We start from the raw sequence: 23160 nt of genomic DNA, 5'->3' as shown, positions 1-23160 counted from the left end.
ACAAAGGTAACTCCTGTTGCCTTACTCAGTTTTCTGATGTCTTTATGGAACATGCAGGGTGTATTCACTGTGCAATTTATAAGGTCACTGTCTCATGACTTCATCTAATACTTGGTAACCTGACAATAAGAAGTCACCTTTTCTGTCTGAATACTTAATTATGATTAATTGCCTATGATTGGTATGCAGGATCTTATAATAGACCTGTCAGATAACTTTTTAAGTTTTTTATATATGAAAGATTTGGTGTCCTTCAAGCATAACATCAAAAATCTGTTTCCATTTTTAAACCCTGTGATCACATTTCTGTACTTCTAAAGCTACTTATTTTATATAAGGCCTTCTCAGTGGTTGCGCCCCACCTTTGGAATAGGTTTCCCAGAGAGGTGTGCCTGGCACCATCACCATTATATTCCCACCCTAGGCAAAGGCATCCCTCTTCTCTGGCTATTTTAATAATTTATTTTAGCACTAACTTGATTTTAATTGACCCATTTTTGGTTTTTAGTTGGTTTTAGTTTAAATTGTTTTATTGTAATATTTTTATGTAAAATGTTAATTTTTATGTATTCCTGAATATGTTGATTTTAGAATTTTGGTTGATTTTAGAATGTTGTGCTGTTTTGATTCTTGTAAGCCACACACATAACCCAGGTATGGGCCTTGTAGCAGTGCACAAATTGAAATAATAAATATATTATTTTTTTTTTTTTAGAGTAAATGATTATTTGGCTTTCACATTAAGGTTTTACATGTTTCTCCACATTGCAGAAAATGTTGCTAAAAAGTGATAGGTTGTAGTCAGTGGTGTGCAATAAACTGTAAACTGAAGTATTTTAAAAATAGAACAAACTAATTGGTGTGCTTTAGGTGGGGGCTTATCATAACCTTTTATACTGTGTTGGTTTGGTCTTGATTGGGGTTTTGGGAGGCAGGCAGTATTTCATGAATGGTACCAGAAAGATAAATAATATCCATACTTCAGATGTGAGTTAGTTCCCTAAGGTATACAATGGCTTTCTCGACCCACTCTCAGAAGTTCAAATAGCTCCAGAAATTAGTTGGTGTAGCTGGTATTTTAAACTTTATTTATTAAGCAATCTCTTGCATTTGAGGACTTGGTAATGGAACACAATTGAGCCATACTTAGGTTCTGTGATAATTTGGCTGTTAAATATTTGCTTTTTTAAAAAGAAAGGTGGTAGATGATCAGGTATACTGGATTTTTTGTGTTATCTAGGGTTGGTATTGTCTGCATATGAGGAAGTAACTATTTCTACAATTCTATTCTAAGGCAATGCTTCAGATAGACTTAAACTCATGGGTTAATTGGACTGGAGCAAACCTAACTCTGTGTTGGCTTGTGATCTAAGCTTGCTTTAAAAATTAATGTGTTTCTTGCTTTTAAGCTTTTGCGTGTCAATTTTTTTGCAGGTGAGCCAACATCATACAGTTCTTAAGGAGATCTGAGTTCTAGCCTTGCTCAGCCATGAGACTTTGACTGTGGGCCAATTACTGACTCTCAACCTCACCTACCTCTGATAGTTATTGTAAAGATAAAATAGAGAGGACGAGTATTGTATATGCTGCCTTGGGTTAATTGCAGGAAGAAGGAGGAATATAAATATAATAAATAAATAGTGCATTTTGAAAATATATATAAGTGAATAAGCAGAACATCACACAAATTACATAAAATCACAATTGCAAATAAAAGCTATACACTACTAAGAATAATCAAGCAAACAAATTCTGTTTTTTCAGTGTACAATGTGCAGTCCACTAACTTCTCAAATTTTACATCAACATTGCAAAACTCCAATGTTTTCAGTGTCTAAATCCATTTGTTGTTTCATATAAATAATAATTGACATCCATAGTAGTTCAAATTTTTGATGGTTCAGAATACCCTCCTGCAGATGAATGCATTCTGTTAACTTTACCATTGAAGTTTACCATATCCTATCAATCCAGTCGTCTGTAGAAGGAGTAATAGGTAATCTCTATTTAGCCGTGATAACTAATTTAGGAGCAGTACAAAGATACTGAAACAAAAGATTCATAGGAATAGAATATCTAATCATACAATTGCTGTAGGTCATACCTTTTTCTCTAAAGGGTCTAATCTTTTTACAAGTCCATCACAAATGTTGGTTTTTCCACATTTCTAACCAGAACTGCTAGCATTGCGAAGCATCCTTGCCTACTGTGTTGATGGCATATGCCAGCAGTGCTGCCTAGTATATAAATAAATGTTGCTTACTAATGATGTTTAACAAAATTAAACTCAAAATTAGGATACCTTGATTCGCTTTAAGAATAAGATAGGCTTTAGCTCTTGGAAAATAACAGAGACAAAAGTGTTGGGTTCTGCTGCATCTGGTACAGTTTGCTTTTTAAAAAGCTTAGTCACTAATATAAGCCACCCAAGCATGAATACAATTTTTGGTGCTACCTCCTACATAGTTATCTTTGTAATTAAAAAAACCCTGATAAGCTGTTAGTACCAGCCTTGTGAATTCAGCTGCATATGAGATATAGTTTCCATATCAAGGCATCCTTCACTGTTTATCTTTGGCCAGCAGTCCCTGCTAATAAGTGTATGGTTAATACACAGATTTTTTGATGTGCTTGGCAGGCCCTGAGTAATTTACATTGACAGCTGCATCTGATCTTCAGTCACTTAGATTTTTTGGCAGGCTTGGCATAAATGAAGTATGATTGTACTTGGGCTCTTTCTTAATATTCTCTAATATTCCCCCCCTCCCCCGCTCTTACACACACACACACAGCTAACAGTACAGTGGAACCTTAAAATCTGGTTAGAGTAACATTGAAAATGAAGTAAGGAAACATCTAATTCTTCAAGACCATTGCTTGAATAATATATTAAAATGCTTTTATTTTTATTTGGGATAATTATATAATGTATATAAACAGTGGCAGACAATATTTCTGATAAACATAGAAACAGAAAAAACCAGGAGGGGAATCCCAGGCCATCTAGTCTGACCCCTGGCTCCAACCGGCTCTTGATGTGCCTACCATGCCAACAAGATAGAAGCCACTTTAGAACTCTGAAGAATATATTCTGGTTGTGAATTTATACTGAATAAATATAATTCCCTTATATCAAGCACCTTATTCTTAATAAGGAGGGTAATGAAGCAAGAGAGGTGTCAACTACAGTGCTATTGGTTAAATTCAACTAAACGTGAGTGAAAGCCCATTTAAAGTTCTACAGTGTTGTGGTGAGAATAGCAAAGAAAATTTAATTACCTGTTGCTATTGCATCTGCACAGTGTAGATTTGGAATACTTTTCCATATGAGTTCTCCTTAGAGAGGAGGCTGGATGAAATAGCCCAAACAGTTGCTCATTCATGATGAGAACTTGCTTTGGCCTTTGCAAGTAAAGCAACTTAAGATTCACCCTGACTTGAATTCCAAGATTAGGATAGGTTAGATTTTTGGCTACTAAGAAAGGGGTCGTTGTGACAGCCTGGTTGTGAAATGAGCCTCCCAGAGAGGTTCACCTGTTACCTACATTGTGCTTTGCTTGACACCAGGTGACAGCTTTATTTTCCCAGACATTTTAGTCTTGTTGATTTGACCCTATTGTGGATGCTATTTGAACCTGTCTGGGTACCAGCTTGGGTTTTAATGGCTTAGGATCTTACTATCTACAGGACTACATGTTCCATTAGGAACTTTCCCAGGTATTAAGATGTGAAGGAAAGGCTATCTTGATGATGCCCATTTGTTGGCCATGTGTGAATGAAAGGAATCTATCTTCTGTGTCACTCCAGCGTTGTGGACTGTGTTCCCCCAGAACAGCAATTAACTTCCACTCTCTTGGACTTTAGAAAGGGCGTGAAAGTTTATCATTTTATTCTCCAAAATTATTTAGTTGTTTCAATCTGTTGCTATTTTTAATGTTCCTCTTTAAATCTTAAAAGATTTATTTATTTATTTAGAAAATTTCTAGGTGTACCACCTTGATGGCTTCTTAGAAAATAAAGCAGACTATAGTTGTGACTAGAAATGGACCTGTATGCTACTGCTTAATATCTAATTTATGCAAAGCTGTGAGAGACTTTCAGTCACATTTTATTATCATTTGATTTATGTAAATATACAGGTTTAAAGAGTAGTATTATATGTGGCAGTGATAATAAATGGCTTTTACTTTTTTGTGTGGCTATTATTTTGCTGCACATGTGAATTAGATTCTTGAAGAGTTAGCCAAGGAATTGGGGTTCTTTTATTTTTTCTAATACTGGAACTAAATAAAGCTCTGTATGTTATCAGTCCGCACTCCTTGTTGCAATAGGGAAAGTTTGTGTTTGTTTCAGTGTAATAGGGAAAGTTTGTGTTTGTTTCTGTGGTATCACTATAATAAGTGTTTCATGATACTATTCCTTCAGTAGACTAGAGAAGCTTTTATAGTTTTCTGTTAAATGTTCCATACAAATCAATTTTCAAAAGCATTCTTGAATGTTGAATTTGGAGACATCAATATACATTGAACTAAGGAGCTAGCCTCATTTTCTCTCACTTTGTGGCTAGTTTATTGAACAGCATTATAATTAGCTTGCAGTGAAGAATATGACTTTTTATTATTTTTTGGCTTTTTAAAAACCAGTGGGAAATTTAATTGTTTCAGAAGGGTATGGATTATCCATACAACCTGATTCTTTGAGCCATACACCAAAGTATTATCCTTCTGCTTTAATACCTAAAACATGTTTTGCTATTGCACTCATCCTATTCCATGTATGGAGTTGTTCACATGTAATGACAACCCATCAGTTCAAAAAGCAGTGGGCTGTGAGGATGACACAGGTGTGCTGCCTGCAGTGTGCCTGTCATTTAGCACCCTACAATCAGCTCCTGCAGTATATGAAGTCTGAACTTAGACTGCTGGGTTGTTGAGGGCCAAACAATTTAGAGGTTAACCCCAACAACACTCTCTCCCTCTCTTACAAGAGAACCTATATATTTTTAATGGATGACTTGTCATTATGTGTGAGCCAGGTCAAATAAAGGAGGGCATGGAAGACTAACATCATCCTTTGATGTTGTGTCTACTTCTTCCCTTCCTCTAAAAATTCTCAGCAAAGATCAGTGCCTGGAATGGAGCACGGAAGAATAGTTGCTGTAATTAATCAAGAGAATGTTTTCGTAATAGACTGAAATTTACTATGATGAATGGGTATGGTTAGCAACACATACAGAATTTCTTGGACTTGAATGTTTTAAACAGCCTGGCACCATGCAGGCTGTACACATGCATCAGTTGTGACTCCATTGCTCAAAATGTGGTGAAAAGGAGACTTAAGGGATTTCCATCCCATTTATATCCATCACTCACAAATAATTTGCCTTTCTGGGGAGACACAGGCAAACCACAGGCAACTGGAAGTGCCACTCTTCCATTCAATTTCATGACTTTAATCTGGATCTTCCATGAATTGATGGGACTTAAACTTGTTTTTCTGAAGCCATTTTATCTGTGGTGCTATATTGTATAATACAGTGGTGGCAAACCTATGGCACACGTGCCTCAGTGGGCACGCAGAGCCAAGTCGCCCCAGCATCGCCCAGCAGCCGAGCATCGGATAACGGCACACATAGGGGCCATGCGCATGCCTGGAAAGGAGTAGCAGTGCCAGGCAATGATGACACAAGCTGCAACTCATTAGTCATGACTCATCCAAGCTTTTGCATGGCCGGTCAATGCAGTACCAAGGAGATATATTTGCTTGGACTGGCTGTGGGTTGTGTTTTCTAAAGTCTGGGCCCAATTCAAGGTGTTGGTTATGACCTATAAAGCCCTCAACAGCTTGGGTCCTGGGTATCTAAAGGAACGCTTGCGTCCATATATGCCCTCCCGCCCCTTGAGATCAGCAACAGATGCCCTTCTCCGGGAACCCTCTGTGAATATTAGCAGGGTGAGTACCTGGAGGAGGGCTTTCTCTGTGGTGGCGCCCCATCTATGGTATGCGGTCTCCAGAGAGGTCTGCCTGGCACTGTCGTTACTTGTTTTTTGGTGCCAGGCTAAGACCTTTTTATTTAAAACTTATTTTAATAGTTAATTTATTGGTTATTTATAGGATTTTAAATCTTTTAAGCCGAGATGCACCGGGTTTTAATATTTTTATTGTACAATTTGTTACATTTGTTCTTGTTGTGAGCCGCTCCGAGGCTTTGTTGCGATGGGGGTGGCATAAAAATGTTTTAAATAAATAAACCCTCAGTTTTCAGGTTTTATTGCAGTGTTGTCACTTTGCGATAAATAAGTGGGTTTTGGGTTGCAGTTTGGGCACTTGGTCTCTAAAAGGTTCACCATCACTGGGTTAGGGTTGGAAAAACGAGGTGTCCTGGCATGATTTTGATGGTTGGAATGTGTTTAGAATGTGCAGAAATGTTGAGCTGTGCGGAGAAAGCTACTCAAGGAAGGCTTTTGCGAAATTGCCCTCTTTTCAGTGGTATTTTACCCTTATATTAGGGTTAGGAAAACAGGTGTCCTGGCATGGTTTTGATGGTTGCAATCTGTTTAGAATGGGCAGAAATGTTGAGCTGAGCTGTGCAGAAAAAGCTTCTCAATGAAGGCTTTTTCAAAATTGCCCCTTTCAATGGTATTTTACTCCTATATTAGTGTTAGGGGAGTGGACCAGGGTAGGATTATGCCAGTGGTGGGGAACCAATGGCACGTGTGCCACAGTGGGCATGCAGAGCCCCCTCCGTCAGCATGGGAGTCAATTTGCCCCAGCATCCGAGCATTGGATAACAGCATACAGAGGGGCCATGTGCATGCTCAGAAAGGAGTAGCAGCGCCAGGTGATGATGTCACGGCCACGTCTCATTAGCTATGACTCATCCGAACTTTTGCATTGCCGGTCTGCTCGGACTGGCTGTGAGATGTTTTTTCTAAACTAAAACCTCAGTTTGCAGGTTGTATTGTTGGCATTTTGCAATAAATAAGTGGGTTTTTGGTAGCAGTTTGTGCACTTGGTTTCTAAAAGGTTCATCATCACTGGTATAGTACATTACAATATAGCTACTGTAATATACTATATTCCCTATAATTTTATACACACACACACAAATTCAGTATCCCCTCTTGTTTGTGAAGGAAATAATAAAGATAGTGCTTGCTTCTTAAATGTTTATTACATTTTAAGTGCGTTGATAATTAAGAGATATTCCTTTTTAGTGATTTCTCCCCTAGAAACGTATCCATACAGGAAGCTAGAATAGTAGAGTATCATGCCGCCGTATATATGCAGATGTAGGAGAACGATATAAGCCACTTGAGTTCTTTAAAAGGAAAAAAGCCCGGGAGACAAGTAAGAAGGGAGAGTCCACTTTATCATACAGTTCATGAATTATATAGCCTAGCTTGCTCCTTGTTCCTTTACAGTGTCTATATTGTATGATGGTGGGTTTGATGAAGAACTGTGAGGTGATAAGGTAGGGAAAGGATTTTTATCACAGCCCAGGGAAGTGCCAGGGTGAGCCTTACCAGAATAACAACAATGGTTTTGATGCAGACTGGTGCTTGAAGATGAAAATACGATCGTTCATGTGAACATTATTCTATTAGGATTGTTCCCTTATAGCATGGTTCTTCCCTACAAGAGGAACCTACTTGCTGCCAAAAATTTTGGGCTCAGGCTATTAGCATAATGAGAAATTGAAATCACCCCAGCTTTTAAACAAGAGCCACTGTGCTTGCTTGCAGCAACCTCTTTCCACATTGTTTATGTGGAACAATGTCAATGGTGTATCCATTTTTTAATAAAAACCCCATTACACAAGGTATTTAATTTAAAATTGCAATAGTTGCTAATTTGGGGGGGGGGTGTCTCTTTTTTTAGATGCAGGCCATTTATCAAGCAATGTATATTTTTCATACTGCTTTTTCTGTTGTTGAAATGCTGCTAAGTTTAATATGTTTTATAATACTTTAATGTGTTCCCGGTCATTGAGTTAAAAAAATCAAATGCATTGTTTCTCTTTCTTTTGCAGGTGGGATTCAGGAAACATGGGGTTTCCCCATGTGCCAGTATTTAAAGGAGGAGGACTGGTTCTGTGGTCGCAATGCCAGAATGGCAGCCTGTTTGGTACAGTTTGCTTTTTTCCTTAGTATTTCACTTTCAAACCTAGAGCTGTGTCTTAAATCCCAAACTATGTTAAGTGGTATTATTAATGCTAACTATGATGTATTATAAAGATTTTTAAAATTATTTAACTCTCCAGCTATAAACATTTTATCCCTGCTTCAAGTAGAAAACTATGGACACAGGGGAAAATCTAATCACAAGTATATTGTGTTGTCCTCAAATGAGAAAATACCTAGAACAGAAAGCCTTGGCAGTTGTCTTAAGGAAGAAAAGGTCATGGCAGCCCGATACTGTCACCGATTTTGACAGTACTTCCTAAATTTCATAATCTGTGTACAGCGAATGAAATGGCTTGCCTAGCTGCAAAATCAGAACAGATGTTTAACTCTTTTAACAGAGTATCTTTAAATATATCTGTTTTCATTTCCAACAAACATTGTCATGACATAAGATGACATACCATCCATTCAGATTTCTAAAGGCATTTGCCATGGGTGACCAATGTGCTGGCTTTTCAATCCTGTTCCAAGTTAGACTAAAATGTGTGAGATTTGTTACATTTTCACTGATACTAGCTATGAATCAAAATAGCCTAACAGAATCTAAACACTGTTAACTGAATCAGAGTATTAGAACTGCTCCACTGCCCCTGGTTGCAACACTATCCCAATCTTGAAATACACATCTTTCCTTTTAACCAATGCTTATTTAATCCATGTCTTATCCTCCTTTGTATCTATCTTTGCCCCTTTGACTTGTTCATTCTGTCTCAACTTGCATAATTTCTTCAGACAGAGTTTGTGTCTCCCGCCACCATTTACTTCAATAGACAGACTTTTTAGCCTTCCATCACATTGTCCTACATGGTTTTTTGGATATTGTGTTCAGTGGATGCCTACCAAGCCATGACACCTATGCATAATGGATAAATGTAAACAACATGGCTATATCTACATGGATGCTGCTATATTTCTTTACAGATGGCCAGGCATTTTTACACTAGTGTGCATTTAGTTATATAAGTAGTTATGGCTGAAGTTAATGTTCCAGTGGCCACTACAGACAGGTCGCTACCTGTGCAGCAGATTATGGAAGTATTGCCATAGCAAATATTCCTCCTTCCTGCAATTTAGGCTCCTTCCAAGCACTACATGGATTCAAGCAAACTATGTCTTGGGACAGACATGGAGATTGCAGATAAAAATTGGCTTATGCAGTTCAGACATTTGTTAAGATCTCCTCAAACATTAGTTTTGTTTTGTTTTGTTTTTAAGGAAAGGAAAAGAAAGATTTTGAGTTAGACTACCTTTTATCTTCCTTGAAGCAGGCATGTGGATGTCTTCTGCATCTTCTTCCATATGTACTTGTCATTATTTTCTGTTTGGTTGCTTTTGGTGCACATTCTCAAGGCCTGCTGACTGGGACTCGGAGGAGGAGGAGGAGGAACAAGAGCAAGTGGAGGCCTCGGAATGGGTGGCAGTTCCAGACATTGAAATGAGAGAGGTGGAGGCATTTATCTCAAGGCCATACTTTCCAGGTGTTCAGGCAGCCTCTTAGAATAACCAAGATGTATTAGGAGGGGGCTTGGGACAGGGGAATTTTCTCATCTATCCAGTTTCTCATCCAAAGTTTTTCCTCTGTCCTTTTCCATACTACTCACAGTTTGGCATTTCAACATATTTGGAAACTACTATTGGAACAAATATGTTAACCTGACTTTGTGGAGAATGAAAAACTCTGGCAGTGTCAGATTCTGTGCTAAGTCTGAGGAGGGCTGGGAACAGAGGAGAAAGTGGTAGAAATCCATATTCAAACCCCACCTTTTCTTTGCTACTGTATCAGTGTCTGCTACAACATTGGTAACACTTTGTGTTGGACCTCCAGTAGCATTTTTACTTTGTTCTTTCTTGTTAAAAAGTTCAACATTCTCTTCTCTGTTTGTCCTCATTCTGCCTCTCGTATATGAGTGATTCACATCTGCCATGAGATATCTAATATTCTCCTTGCTTTTGATGTAGTACAATCAGAATTAGGTGGGTTTACCTGTAGGTTATTAGAACATGGCATGAATATACTGTAATATGTGTGCAGGAAGCAAATAAAAGCTATTTTGTCCTTTGAGTATGATTCTGTGCTACAGTTCTCTACTTTTCTATACTTTCCACACCTGTTTGTTACATAGCCAGTTTTGGGCCTTGCTTATGGTGTGACTTTGAAATAACATTTTTTTTTTTCCTGCATTAAATGATGGGTACAGAAGGCCCAAGCTGTTGTTCAAGGACTTTAAGTGGTTTACTTTGGAGGTGAGATGGCAGGAAAGAAGATTTTGGTCAATCAGTTTTTGTAAAGAGGAAAGCTTCTAGCTGGTGTCAGCACTTGACAAAAGCCATAGAAAGCTTCAGCTGAAAACAAATGCTTCTTTGCATGATATGTTTTCCTATTTCTTGTTCATTTCAGTAGAAAGATATCAGTTAATACTTTTCCCTGCACTAAAGTAGATGCTGCCATTATTGCAATGACAGGTCATAAGAACATGTCCAGCAAGATGTTGCTGTTGATCAGTTTGTTCCCAAAAAAAGGACGCATTAGCAATAAGGCATGGTTCCCTGTTTTCCAGTTGGTGGGTATACTAGGAGTTTCCTTATTTGCATAACAGTTTTTTTTATGCTTCAGCACAGACTTCTTACACTTTGCTACGTCTTAATGAAATGAATTTCAGAAATAATAAACTGGCTCACCCCTGAATATTAAACACAGTAACTGAAAATTGCACAGTACTTGAGTGGAACAATATTATAGCTGTATGGTAGTAATGTTTTCCAGCTTGCTAGTCAAGCTTTGCAGATGAACACCATTCCAAAATAAACCCCAAGTTGCTTCTAATATATGTAGAATATACATTCGTAGCCCCACAGTTCTCACTTAATATTTCTGAATGTATAATTCTCAGTTGAGTTGTAGTAGGAAAAGAAAAGCAAAAACCAAAAAAAAAAAGCTTTTAAACTTCTTCCCCCCCAAACCCCTCCCCAAGGTATAGTAGATGGGCTAATCAGGGAGTAATTGATGTAAGTGATGTGCATTTGTGATAGGAGGGCTTTCAGGATAAAAAATGTATGTGAGTATGTATCATAGCCACAGAGGTGCCATGTATGCATGTACATATCTTTTACAGAGAGATGAAGATATTTTTGGAGTCTTCACATCTCATGAAATTGTCAGTAGTTAAGTTGCTACAAAGAAAAAGAAATGACAACTGGAATAAAGGTTTAGCAGTCAGCCATGTTGTTGTTTATATCATTTATTATTATTAATTGGTTTTTGTCCTGGGGGAGGAAAAAGCACATAACATGACCCTGGGCTTAAAGCTAATAAGCTAAGAGGTAGTCTTGATGTTCGTGCATTTGGCACTTTTGTAAATATTTTTAAAGGATCAAATTGGTGAAGGGAGAGGATGCAAGTAGGGAAGTAGAGGAACTTAACCCTTTGCCTCCTGCTGCTGTTCAGATCAGGTCTCTTGCATCTGATATATTTACATTGGGAGAAAGTAATTCCAAATCAAGTTTGGGACTGGAGCAGCATACAGGAGGTTAAAGCCCTACACTTACCTTCAGGTTTTCAATCCAGTTTAACACCCCCCCCACACACACACACCTGATCCTTTTTTAATGTAAAACCTTTTGAACAATTGTTAATTAAGTATCCATTTGTCATAAGAGAGACAGGTATAGAAAATAGTAAAGAGGATCTAGGAACAGACTGACTTTTGACCCAAGGAAGAAGTCAGGTAGCTCTACAGTACTGAAAAGTAAGAAAGGTTTAGTTTTAGGGTATAGGAAAGGAATGTATATACATTTTGAATGAGTGTTTGTAATTCAGAGTAAACACAGTGATACAGCATGGATGGGAAAAAAGAAATGTCAAATGTAGTGCTAAATTATATGCTGGAGGGATGGGGAGACACCCCTGGGTTCATGTTTTTATTAAGATTATATGCTAACATGTTATTTTATTTAGATGATGCATTAATGAGGAGATATGAGGGGGTTGGCTGTAGAAATGAATGTGTATCCCACTGCTAGTTTTATTAGTTTCTTCATTTTCATGGTTTCTGGATATAACTAAGAATCCACCTTTTTTAAGACCATACATTTTCAACTATATATTTTGCTGAAAATGAATGAGTAAGCTCACTAAAGACAAAAAAGATGAATAGTTCATCCCATTCAGAAAGAAATATTAAGGGTTCAGTCTAGTATTGTCTCAGCTGTTTGTACAAGAATATGTATACATGTAATTCTAATATATGAATCTTAGATTACACTTTTAAATAGCATATAGTGATGATATACTTTTCAGCCAACAGCCTGCTTCATATAACATACTCTGTTAAAAATTTACTCTTCTTCTATGATATCTACCTACAAAATGTTCAGATAAAAGAATAAACAAGCTATTTCCCTCCCTCCACCCCACCTTTCCCTTTAAAGGCTCTGGAACGAGTTGCAGTTGGCCAAGTGGTGAGTAATGCTGTGTATTTAACCCTTAATGACATTTTCTCTCTTTGAAGATGACCTAGTGCTGAACTTGTAGTTTGCTGGAATCGAAGAGATAGCAAACAACAAAACCTGAATTCGAGGCAGATTGATATTCTGCATCAGCACCATGAAATTGCAGTTTTATTTCCTGGTTTTCATGGAGTGATGATAAAACATAATTTTCTTCAGTTAAATAAGAGTGACTGAAATAGAAAGAACATTCATTAAAAGTACTCTAAATGTCTTGCAGTTTAGTCTTTTATCAGCTTACCTCATTGTAGCAGTCTCATTTGAAGACAAGGGAAATTCTTCAGGACTACTGAATAACTTGGTAGAGGATTAAAGTCTTATTGTAAACTGGTTTCTTTAGTGCTGCCTCATGCAAATTTAAAATAAAACTTTTCTGAGTTTAAAGATGAGTTAGTGAAAACAGGTAGTTAAATTTTCCCTTTGAAAATCAAAGTTTTTCTTCCCCAACAAAAATACATAACCCATTCTCTGTGCAGTCCTCACTTTCCAAGAGTTCATTTGGATTAGACTTGCACCTGGTGATACCCTGTTGGCAGTCCCTGCATTTGTGGCCATCTTGTTTGCTCATGGTTGCAAACAAAGGAGTTCTTTCTGAACCCATATCTTGTGTGCATCAGTGGCATCCATATTATACTTTTACATATCTCATAAGTGTTCAGAAAATATAGAATATATTTCAGAAAATATAGAAATCTGATAGGGAAGATAGATACTCCATGAAGTATGTTTAGCGACTCAGTTCATTACTGAGGAGCAGTAATGATACCTAACGAACCAAGTTATCAAGTCCAGTTTGGTAACACAGCAGAGCTCTTCCACTTTACATGGGTACATGACCACATGGAGAAAGTGCAAAATTATTCATTATAGGATTTATGAGCATCTCCATGTCAAATATTTGAAGCATTAAACCATACCAAATACAAATAAGTTAATAAATTACATGAAAACATTGGTAAAATAGAAGCTTGAGTTTAATCATGGGTCGGGAAATGCATGTTCAAAAAAATTCAACAGAATAATGCATGCCTGATCTTAGTTGCAAAGGTGTCTGTAGGATTGGAAATGATGCACTAAATGTCTTAGTGTGGTGATTTCTGGATGAACCTCTGTCCAGAAGACCTCAGTGATTGGACAGGATGATAAGGGGGAAGACATGTTCTCAAGTGTCTCAAGTTGATCAAGGCTTTGTAGACTGCTAGCAGAACGTTAAGCCTGTCCTGGTGGCAACATGGCCAACCAGTGCAGAGTCTTCAACAGATCTGCTACATACTAATAAGGAGTAGCACTGACAAGGCTATTCGTACTACTTGTAGAACTGAGGATCCTCAGGTCCCCAGAGGGCAGCATCTCATTTACTGTCCGCAACCCTTTTCTCTCACCCAACGATAGTTTGGTAGTTTCCCAGCTTGTGTGCAGTTTTTCTCTTTCGAAAAGGTTGAATTGCCTCTCTTAAGGCTTATTTACTGGCAGTAAGAGCTTTAAGCTGGGAAGAGTGTATGTGAGGTGTGTATTTTTGGCTCCACCCCTTTGGCTGTGGCCCCTCCCACCACTGTAATGTGTTCCCAGAGAGCTACTCTAAAACTGAATTTGACCCTTAGTCTGAAAGTTGTTCCCTCTGTAGCCACCTCTCTCACTGAAACTTCTTGGAAAAGTTGTAAACACCCATCTGTGCAACATTTCTCCCCATGGTGGGGTATACATAAGCACAGCTTAAGGGAGGGAGTAGTTTTAGCAAGGTAAACTGGTCATTTGTGCTCACAAGTTAGTGGAGATGACTGCTGTGAATAAACCCTAGTGAATTTTCTTCTTTAGTTGGGCATCTCACAAAGATGGTATGTATTTTTCTTTTAGAATCTTACATATTCTTCAGTAATGTAGACAAAATACAAAGTTTATGAACTCTAGCACACCTCTCTCCTTTCAGTTTTTATGGTTGGGTAGCTGCCTATATTTTCCTATTATAATGTATTGCTTCAAGTTCAGATCTTTCCATAAGAATTATTTGTTACTTAAATTTTATTTCACAGTATATGAACTAATATTGGAATAACTTAAGGCCAGATTGTACATCATGCAATTAATTTTCTGACATTTAACCGAAAACTCTGGTCAAATTCAAATGGTTTCCTAACCGGGCCAATGAATGATCAGTGATTTTCTTCTCAATATTAGCCTTACACAGCTGAAGATATAAAAATGAGAAAATATTGGAGGGATTTGCTTTGATTTATTGCAAAGGCTTGGTTTTGGCAGAACTCTCAATACTCTTTGTTTTTAAATCCCCATCTAAATTCTTTCTGTGGATACTTTAAATCATTACTGTTCCATTTATCATCCCTTTTGGTATATGTACACAAGCTGTATGACTGCTCAGCACACCAGATTTACAGTCGAATGTGTCCCTGCTGCAAGCCCATTGACCTCAGTGGAATTTACACAGGGGATGAATTTGGCCCAGCATTTTAAAGAGGGGCAAGGCTTACCTTTTCTTATGTAAACACATTGCTCATTCTTCAAGGTATGAAGTTCTTCAACACATTGTACTGTTTTTAGAATCATAGTGCTTTCTGTATACATCAGGGAAAGAACAAGAAGTTATTAGGGAGGAAAAGAGCACATTTAATACTTGCAAAATGTTTTCCCTCTGACTTTAGAGAAATAGATTAAAACTAAATGGGTACATTTCTGCAGTAAAGCCAATATAACAAATAGGATAATTTGGCCTATGGGCTTCTCTCTTTCCTCTAGTCTTCTTCCCAGTTTCACTCAGTGTTTGCTATTTCCTGTGTTTATTTTTCCCAACAATTATGGTTACATCATTATATTTCTAAAGAACAACACTTTAATTTGGAAACAAGAGAATTGCTAGTAACTGTAGGTGGAATGAACATAAACCAGTAATTAGTTAAATGCAGCCAGCTATGTTCACTCTTCTACTTGTGGTGCCTGGTTTGAACTTAACTTTTGCTGTTCTTTGATTTTTTGCAGCTGCCTACTGAATCATTGTTTTATCGAGCTGTCTTACAGGTTATTGTAGAAGAATTTTATGGAGTCACGAGAAGGTACTATGCTTAATTTGACATATTAAGGAAAGACACATTTGCTTCCTTGTATTCAAGTTATCAATGAAACCTGAGAACTTTTATTATACTAGTAATATCTGCTTAATCACAGGTCTATTACTCTGTTTATTCCAAGCAAGTTTACCCTTGTGGTCCCTATACAGCATCTGAGGGGCCTTAGGATATTTCAGATTCCGACTTCCTTCCCCTCCCCTTTGTTGCTGGTGTGAAAAGAACTATGTTAGCTGCATCACTGAGCTCAGAAATGCAACCTTGGGAAAGGGTAAAAGATGGTGTTTTTCAGCGGGGAGAGAAGGCTGAAGAGACCAAAATTTCCTGCGGCCTTTCCAGCCTCCTTCCCTCTTGCTCCGAAATACAAGAAAGTCTTATCTAGTGAGAATGTAGGGCATAAGGACAGGGGTATTCCCACTGCTTCTCCTGCCCTATATAGAATGCTCATACATCTCCAAGTTCAGGGGCTTATGAGCATCGAGGGTGCAGTCCATAGAACCGTGCCCTAAATTTTCCTTTCATTAAGTTCATTGGTGAGAAGGAACTAATGAGTTATGTAGTGTCTTTTCTGAAAGAAGTTTGGCAGAGCTAGATCTTCCATCTCAAAATTAGATAGCCTGAAAAGCAAGTAAAAAATAGTGGAACAATGGATAATACCTACTGTGAGCTGTTAGTAATAATTCACCACTTGCATTGTAGTAAATTCTTAAAACTCATTGTTCATCTATGTTGTGAGGTAGGTCATTATCATTACAAACTAAGAATTGGGTTTGAGAGTATGTGACATTTCAACACTAGTAATAGCCAAGATAGGCTTTGAACATATTAATTTATTTAAAACATTTTTATGCTGTTCCTTTAGTCAAACAACTCTCAGGATGGTTTACATCACATAGGTAGTCTTGTGTCTGTCTCAGACACTTTCAGCTGGAAAAAGTCTGTTTTGAACCATAAGCAGACACACTCCTGTGTGTGTAATCTACATGAAACAAAGAATGTGTGGGCTGCATGTTACAGTCCCATTATCACTCTTCTTAATTTGCAAGAATGTAGCTTTTCCAATTTATTTGATTTTAATTTTTGGTGAAGTGGGGAAGGAAGAGATCTTTTATATAGTTCAAGGATATTTGATGCAATTCCTTAATGTCAAATAGATTTTCAGGCATTTTCTAGCAGAACTCCTTTATAAGAGTGTGTGCATATAATAATTTATGAGAAAGCCATACATAATAAATTGGAAAGGATTTAAATTGGATAACTAATCTGTTTTAGAATATGAGTTGGCATAGTTAAAGCACTTATTCTCAAAATGCAAAGAATTTAGACACAACCAGTCTGCATATTTCCAATTCTGACTGTTTGTTACATATAATTTGTCAGCTTTATATATCACTAATATTTCTTTTGTTTTCCATCTAGCATATGGCATATTTCTTTATTAAGAAATGACTGTTCTGTCCTTTAAACAGATTTTTCCATTGCATATATTATAAACTTATTCTGAGTTGCTTTTAATGTAACTAAATTGTTTATGATGTGATATTGGTTGCTTAGGAGTTTAATATGAAAAAAAATCATTTTTGAAGTAGTTCCTCTTTGACTTCTGTTTAGCTTGTGATTAATTGTAAATTGTTACCTGTTCCTCAATCACACATTTACATAACCTGTACACATGTATTTGACCAATGTACTTGACCAATACAATGTTTAAAATTTTTTGAACCTATGGACATGGTACAGCACAGGTTAAACTGTACTCTTCTAGATTAGCAGCAGAATAAATTGGGGCTTGCTTGCTTGCTTGCTTGCTTGCTTGCTTGCTTGCTTGTTTGTTTGTTTATTTATTTATTTATTTATTTATTTATTGAGAAAATTTCTAGGCCACCCCATTCGCCGAAGCCTCGGGGAGGCTTACAAATAAATTAATTAAAATACATAAATACATAAATGGCTTATACCAAATATTATTTATGGAAAAGTTGATAAACATGCAGCTTTGAGACAGTTAGACAAAAAATATTCATTTGTGACCAGTACTTCATTTGGGGAACAGTAAGGATGTGAGAGGCAACTTGTAAAACTACAGGGCATCCCGGAGGCCTAATTGCAGTAAGGCAAATTTGAGCTACAGGTGGCACAAATGGAAGCGATTTCAAGTTGGTGGGGATCAGGGAAGAGATAGAAGCAAAAAGACATTTGCTCCTTTGCTACACTTGGCCTTTTCCATATACTTTTCCCTTTTCTATAATATCCCTACAGTGAAGAGAGAGACAGACTCTTTCTTTCCTGGGAAAATTAGTCCATGGCCTTTTCCTAAGTTCAAAGATGCTGTGGCAATCTGCAGTGGAGAACTGGGGGAAAGGCTAAACCTGGGTATTCCCCTAGCACCCTGCTTATTTTCTCTCAGTGGAGTTCTGGATTCCTCAATTCAGTAGGTACTTTGGGCAGCTTGATTAGGTTAGTGAGTAAGTGAACAGGCATCTGCACATTCGGTTATGCATACCTAACGTACCTTATGAGAATACCCCTGCTGTTTAATTTACTTAGGGTTCAGCAAGTACACTTCCTTTTCCATCTGCCAAGCTAAGGAAGAAGGCCAAAGAGTTATTGCATGATCCCTCGGTACCTGTCTCAGTACCTCCCTTGCCAGTGCTGGTCATGTCCATTAACTGAACCTTGTTGACACTGATGGTGACCCTTCCCACAACTCCACCATTGCTGAACTATTGTGATTCTGACAGAATGCAGCAACTGTTGGACCATCCATTGTTCATCCAACATATTGGGTCTTCATTTCAAAGGAACAAGTGCTCCCCCAACTTTCCTTACATGAAGTTTTACCTCCATACCTATCCCTGTCACAATGGCCCCCTGCTTCTCAGGTTAGATCACAGTGGCTACTGCCAAGACCTATAAGATGAGGCTGCATCCTGATAATTCTGTGCTGACTGTGGCAACATTGATTTGCCCTCCTCCTCCAGCTTTTTTCTCCTGGCTAGCACACCTGTCCCAATTCTGGTAAATTAGCTTGATATTCACCTATATGCATCCATACCACCAAGATCAGAGAGAAGAAAAAAGTTGCTTACCTGTAACTGTAGTCCTTCAAGTAGTCACAACCCATTTGTCACAACCCTCCCTGCTCCATATATCTTGGGTTGTTTTCACTGCCTACAGCTGTTCCACCACCACTGTGTAGGTCTAGAAACTGTGAGAGAATCACAGCCTTTAGGGCACACACACCAGCGAAAGTAGGGGTTGGCCTCGTGCCAAAACTCTCAGTGCTGAAATGTTACACACAGGGCTCTGTGCGGGCACAAAAACAGAATGTGTTGTAGCACAGATGACCACCTGAAAATGACAGTTTCAAGTAGGCAACCTACCCTTTGTGGAGATAATATATATTGGCCTTTTAATATAACAAGAACCCAAAAAAATCTCATTTTATCATTTCAGTGATTGTAATATTGGGAAAGTGTTTTCTAAATCAACTTCCTTCATGGATTATGTTCGAAAATCTTTAAAAAAGCTTGGCCTTGATGAATCAAAGGTAAGTATCAGGGTGATATTCTTCCACTCTTATAATTAATTACTTTACTGTAAAGAAGTTCTAGTTAAGGGATATCAGGGCAGTGACCATTGCAGATGATACTGAGGGTGCTGCTGACTCTTGGTCCCTCGAACACCTCCCTACCTCATGAGGCTCCTGCTCCCCCACCTTCCCCAGGAAAGGGTCGCCTCATGAGCATCCAGGGCAAGACCAGGCCTGCTTGCTGATCCCCTCCAGCAATGAAGAATTATCTGAGTCTACTGTGCAAGCGACAGTGTGCTGGGAAGTGTGGCAGATGATCTTTAGAGTATTGCTGATTCCTGCACATTCATACAGTGCCCCAACTCTTAAATGTAAATATTAAGCATTGTTACAGATATTGGATATGAATTCTGTGCTTGTCATATTCCCAGGAGCTTTGTGTGTAATTTATAAAGTGAAAGTCTTCAAAATAAAATACATCCTTTGAAATTAGGAACAAAGACATCCCAGTCTTCTTTTTCAGTGGTTACTTGGTAGATATTGGTATGGTAAAATATAAAATGGAAGGCAGAAGCATAGGGCAGAATACCTTAAGTTCACCTGTGGGTATTAATAAAAGATCAGTTCTACAAACATTTGATTCTTTGTAACAGCTGAGTTTTGCTGCTCTTTGGAATATTGCAGTGTTTCAGTTGGATCTAGAGCCTGCCTGATCAGATTTGAAGAAGGTTGACCTTCAAAGAGGAGATTTTGTAATCTAGTAAGGGGAAGCGGGATTTAGTAGATACGTTTTGTAGAAACATGAATATGCTCCAGTGCCCAAGGCATACGATTCCTTGAAAAGGGTGTATGCAAAACAGCAATCATAAACTGAACTGCAGCAGTCTGTATAAAACCCAAATTAATTTGGGCTGAGTTTCTTGCCTAAAAAGAGCCTTGATAGACTTGGTGTCTTCAATGCAAAGTCATTAATCTGATTGCTATTGCATAAATTGTTGTGGGTATATTTTATTAAAAAATGTATATTTTAAGCCTGAGTAGAATAAATATAGATTGAAGTAGTAGGCCATGCAGACAGAGCCTCCCTCTGCTGGGAGACAGGGAGGGACTCTTTATCCCCTGTCTCACTGGGCAAGCAACTTTGGTCTTTCTACTGAAGGAACAGTAGCCGTTGATGCTGTTATTGCAGCGCTAGGGAGACACCCCCATGTGGTGATTTCAAGATGCTTTTTTGAGTGAAGAGTGTATGTAAAGATGGGTCTGGACTATCATATACAGACCAAGTTTCTAGTTAGGACCTATAGCAAGAAAACCTCCCCTGTTCTCTACTTCCTTTTTGATTATTCTGTTTTTCCCCCCAATATTAGGTTTGTGTCTTGCCCATGGGCGCCTGAAGATAATTATATCTAAATGGTTTTTTAAAAAGCTTTTTCATTTAGGTGATATTTTAGTGATGTTGAAAGTTGTTGCAGTGTGAACTGTGAACATTATAATGTTAAGTACATGTTATTAGCCATGACAGTTAAATGTCACCGAGACATTCAGCAGTTATGTGCCTCCTAATTACCAGGTGCTGAGGTGCAAAAACAAGCTGCATTTCTGTGGGCTTTTCAAAAACAGTTGGCACTTTTGAAAATGGGATGCTTCGCTAGATTGACTGAGAGCCTGATTGAGCAGTATTAGAATCTTTCATTAAGTTCCTATAAGCTTGGGGGCAATGTAGCCTATAGAAAACACACATTTCTGTTAAGAATTATTTAAACAGCTTTAAATATTCAACTATCCTGCAGAAAATAACTTCTTATCCTATATAAAAGAATATATGTCTAAGCAAGAGTAAACATTGTATGGAATATTTTAATTGTATGTGGTGATCTGATCTCGTATTTGGCAGTATGGAGAAATGTTTGTCTTTTGTTAAACAGAACAGATTAACATTCACTTTCAAGTGGAAGGAAACCCTAGAACTTGGAAATACTTTTGTTTTTGTTTTAAATATATAAGGCTGTATATATACAGTAGTAATTCTACCATAATTTGCTTTATTTGGTAGACCAAAATGCCTCTGCTCATAAAGAAATGGAGGCCGTGGTCTTAAACACATTTGGTGGGTAGGAAGCTCCATTGAAATTAGTGGGACATGTCTGAATGGACATGCATAGGCTTGTACTGCACAAGTTCCTTAGCTGCTCTGTGTGTGTGTGTGTGTGTGTGTGTGTGTGTGTGTGTGAGTGAGAGAGAGAGAGAGAGAGAGAGAGAGAGAGAGAGAGAGAGACTGAGACTTTTTGTATTAGCACACTTGGATTTGTCAGTTAAATTGATTGTGTACCTTTGACATTCTCCAGAACATTTTATTTCTGAGAAATACAATTAAAGTTGATTTTTCATATGTGGTGCTGTGGGAAGACTCACTGATAATTCTGTTGAGTGAAATGCATTTTTATTTCCTTGCCTTTTTTACATCATCTGGAACTTATTGCTGCATATATTGGATATAATATATGTTTGTTAGTACTGGCATTTTCTTTTAACAAGCTTATATTTCTAAAGAAAATCTGCAAGAGTGATTGTTTTAATCAGTTTACTTTACTTTTACTTGGAGAAAAATACAATTTCTGTGATGTACAGATCAGTTCAGACTAAGAAACTTGGGTTAAAGCCAATTTAATTTCATTAGGGGGAGTTAATTAAAAATGAGAAGATTAGTAAAGAAAAAAGAACAGAAACTGAAAGGCGCAGTTAAGAGGCTACTTCAAAACACCATAATCAAGGCTTAAAATAGAACTTATAACACAAATGATAAATGGTATAACATGCCCAAAAAATGCCAACATGGTTAAATACGAAAGTAATGGAGGGTATAATAGGCAAGTAAGGATTTTGTGGGAATTTTGCTGAAATTGAGTAAATAGAAGAGAGAAAAACTTAATATAGACTTAACATTTTTAGCAATATGTGCCTCCAATTCTGTTTCTGTATTCTTTATTGTTTGCTTGCATTTCCTTTTTCTTCTCATTTGAAACAAAAATTACCTTTTCTGAAAGGATCCTCTGATATATTCTTTTAGTTTGGTTAACCATTTTGGTATACTTTTGAACTTTCTGAGGAATTTTAACCCTCTTGACTCTTTCAACTTTTTAAACAATCTCCATATTTTTGACAGAGCTTCCTCTTTTGAAGTCAGATGTGACTGTATTGGATTTCCTTTGCAATTTCTAGCACTGTGGTTTCTGTTTCCAGTCAGTTTGACTGCATTTATGTTTCTCATCAGACCATAGGGTCTCACTTAGAATTAAGTCCAGAGTCACCTTCCCTCTGGTCAGTTGCATGACCAGTTCTAAGACATAATTATGTGAGGGTAAGTGAAGGCACCCATTACCTCAAACTTTTTCCACTGAGGAGGGCAATAATATGTTCCTAGTACTAAATTATTTTTGGAGCCTTGTATTGCTGCCCAGAGTGAATCTATAAAGGGTCTACCCTTTTTTGAGATTTCTAGTTTGTTTGACTCTATGGCCTCTTTGACATACGGAGATGATTCTCCCCGCTTATTCTCTTCAGGCCACCAGGTTTCCATTATCCCCACTATATCTATACTCTCCTTCAAAATGAAACACTCCAATTCCCTCATCCTGTTGCAGGGGCTTCTGGCATTAGAACATACACACTCTCTACAGAGGTGTCTGGTGCAAGGATCGGACCCGCCACAGCATTCCAAGGTTGGATACTTGAGACATTGAATCTGAACTGGAAGAAGTGGCAGGATTGGAAGGCTTAGCTGAATAGCTAAGGCCAATGAGCTGTAAGCTAAACCAAGCAGTGAGTGAGAACCAGAGCATCTCTGATTTGGGGAAAGATG

The 23160-nt window shown here is 37.7% G+C and overlaps 1 protein-coding gene across 8 annotated transcripts in view; it reads left to right on the top strand.

Moving 5' to 3' along the window:
• METTL25 (methyltransferase like 25) overlaps positions 1-23160 on the top strand; it is an 84563-nt gene that overhangs the window by 25335 nt on the left and 36068 nt on the right. For 5 of the 8 annotated variants that reach the window (XR_006417075.1, XM_044454890.1, XM_044454888.1 and 2 more), the window contains 4 exons: positions 8033-8127; positions 12615-12644; positions 15684-15757; positions 19226-19319. Coding sequence is in view for 6 of the 8 variants with exons in the window: in XM_044454890.1 (XP_044310825.1) it covers positions 8033-8127; positions 12615-12644; positions 15684-15757; positions 19226-19319 (293 nt within the window). In the remaining 2 variants the exon portion in view is untranslated. Of the gene's footprint in view, positions 1-8032; positions 8128-12614; positions 12645-15683; positions 15758-19225; positions 19320-19496; positions 20231-23160 lie in introns of those variants that run through there. The other 3 variants (XM_044454891.1, XR_006417076.1, XM_044454889.1) reach the window with 3 other exon arrangements.

This window comes from Varanus komodoensis, unplaced genomic scaffold (assembly GCF_004798865.1).
Source record: "Varanus komodoensis strain SLA01 unplaced genomic scaffold, ASM479886v1 scaffold8, whole genome shotgun sequence".
NCBI lineage: Eukaryota > Metazoa > Chordata > Lepidosauria > Squamata > Varanidae > Varanus > Varanus komodoensis.
Note: the sequence above shows the minus strand (reverse complement) of the source record. Positions and strands in the feature narration are given on the sequence as shown.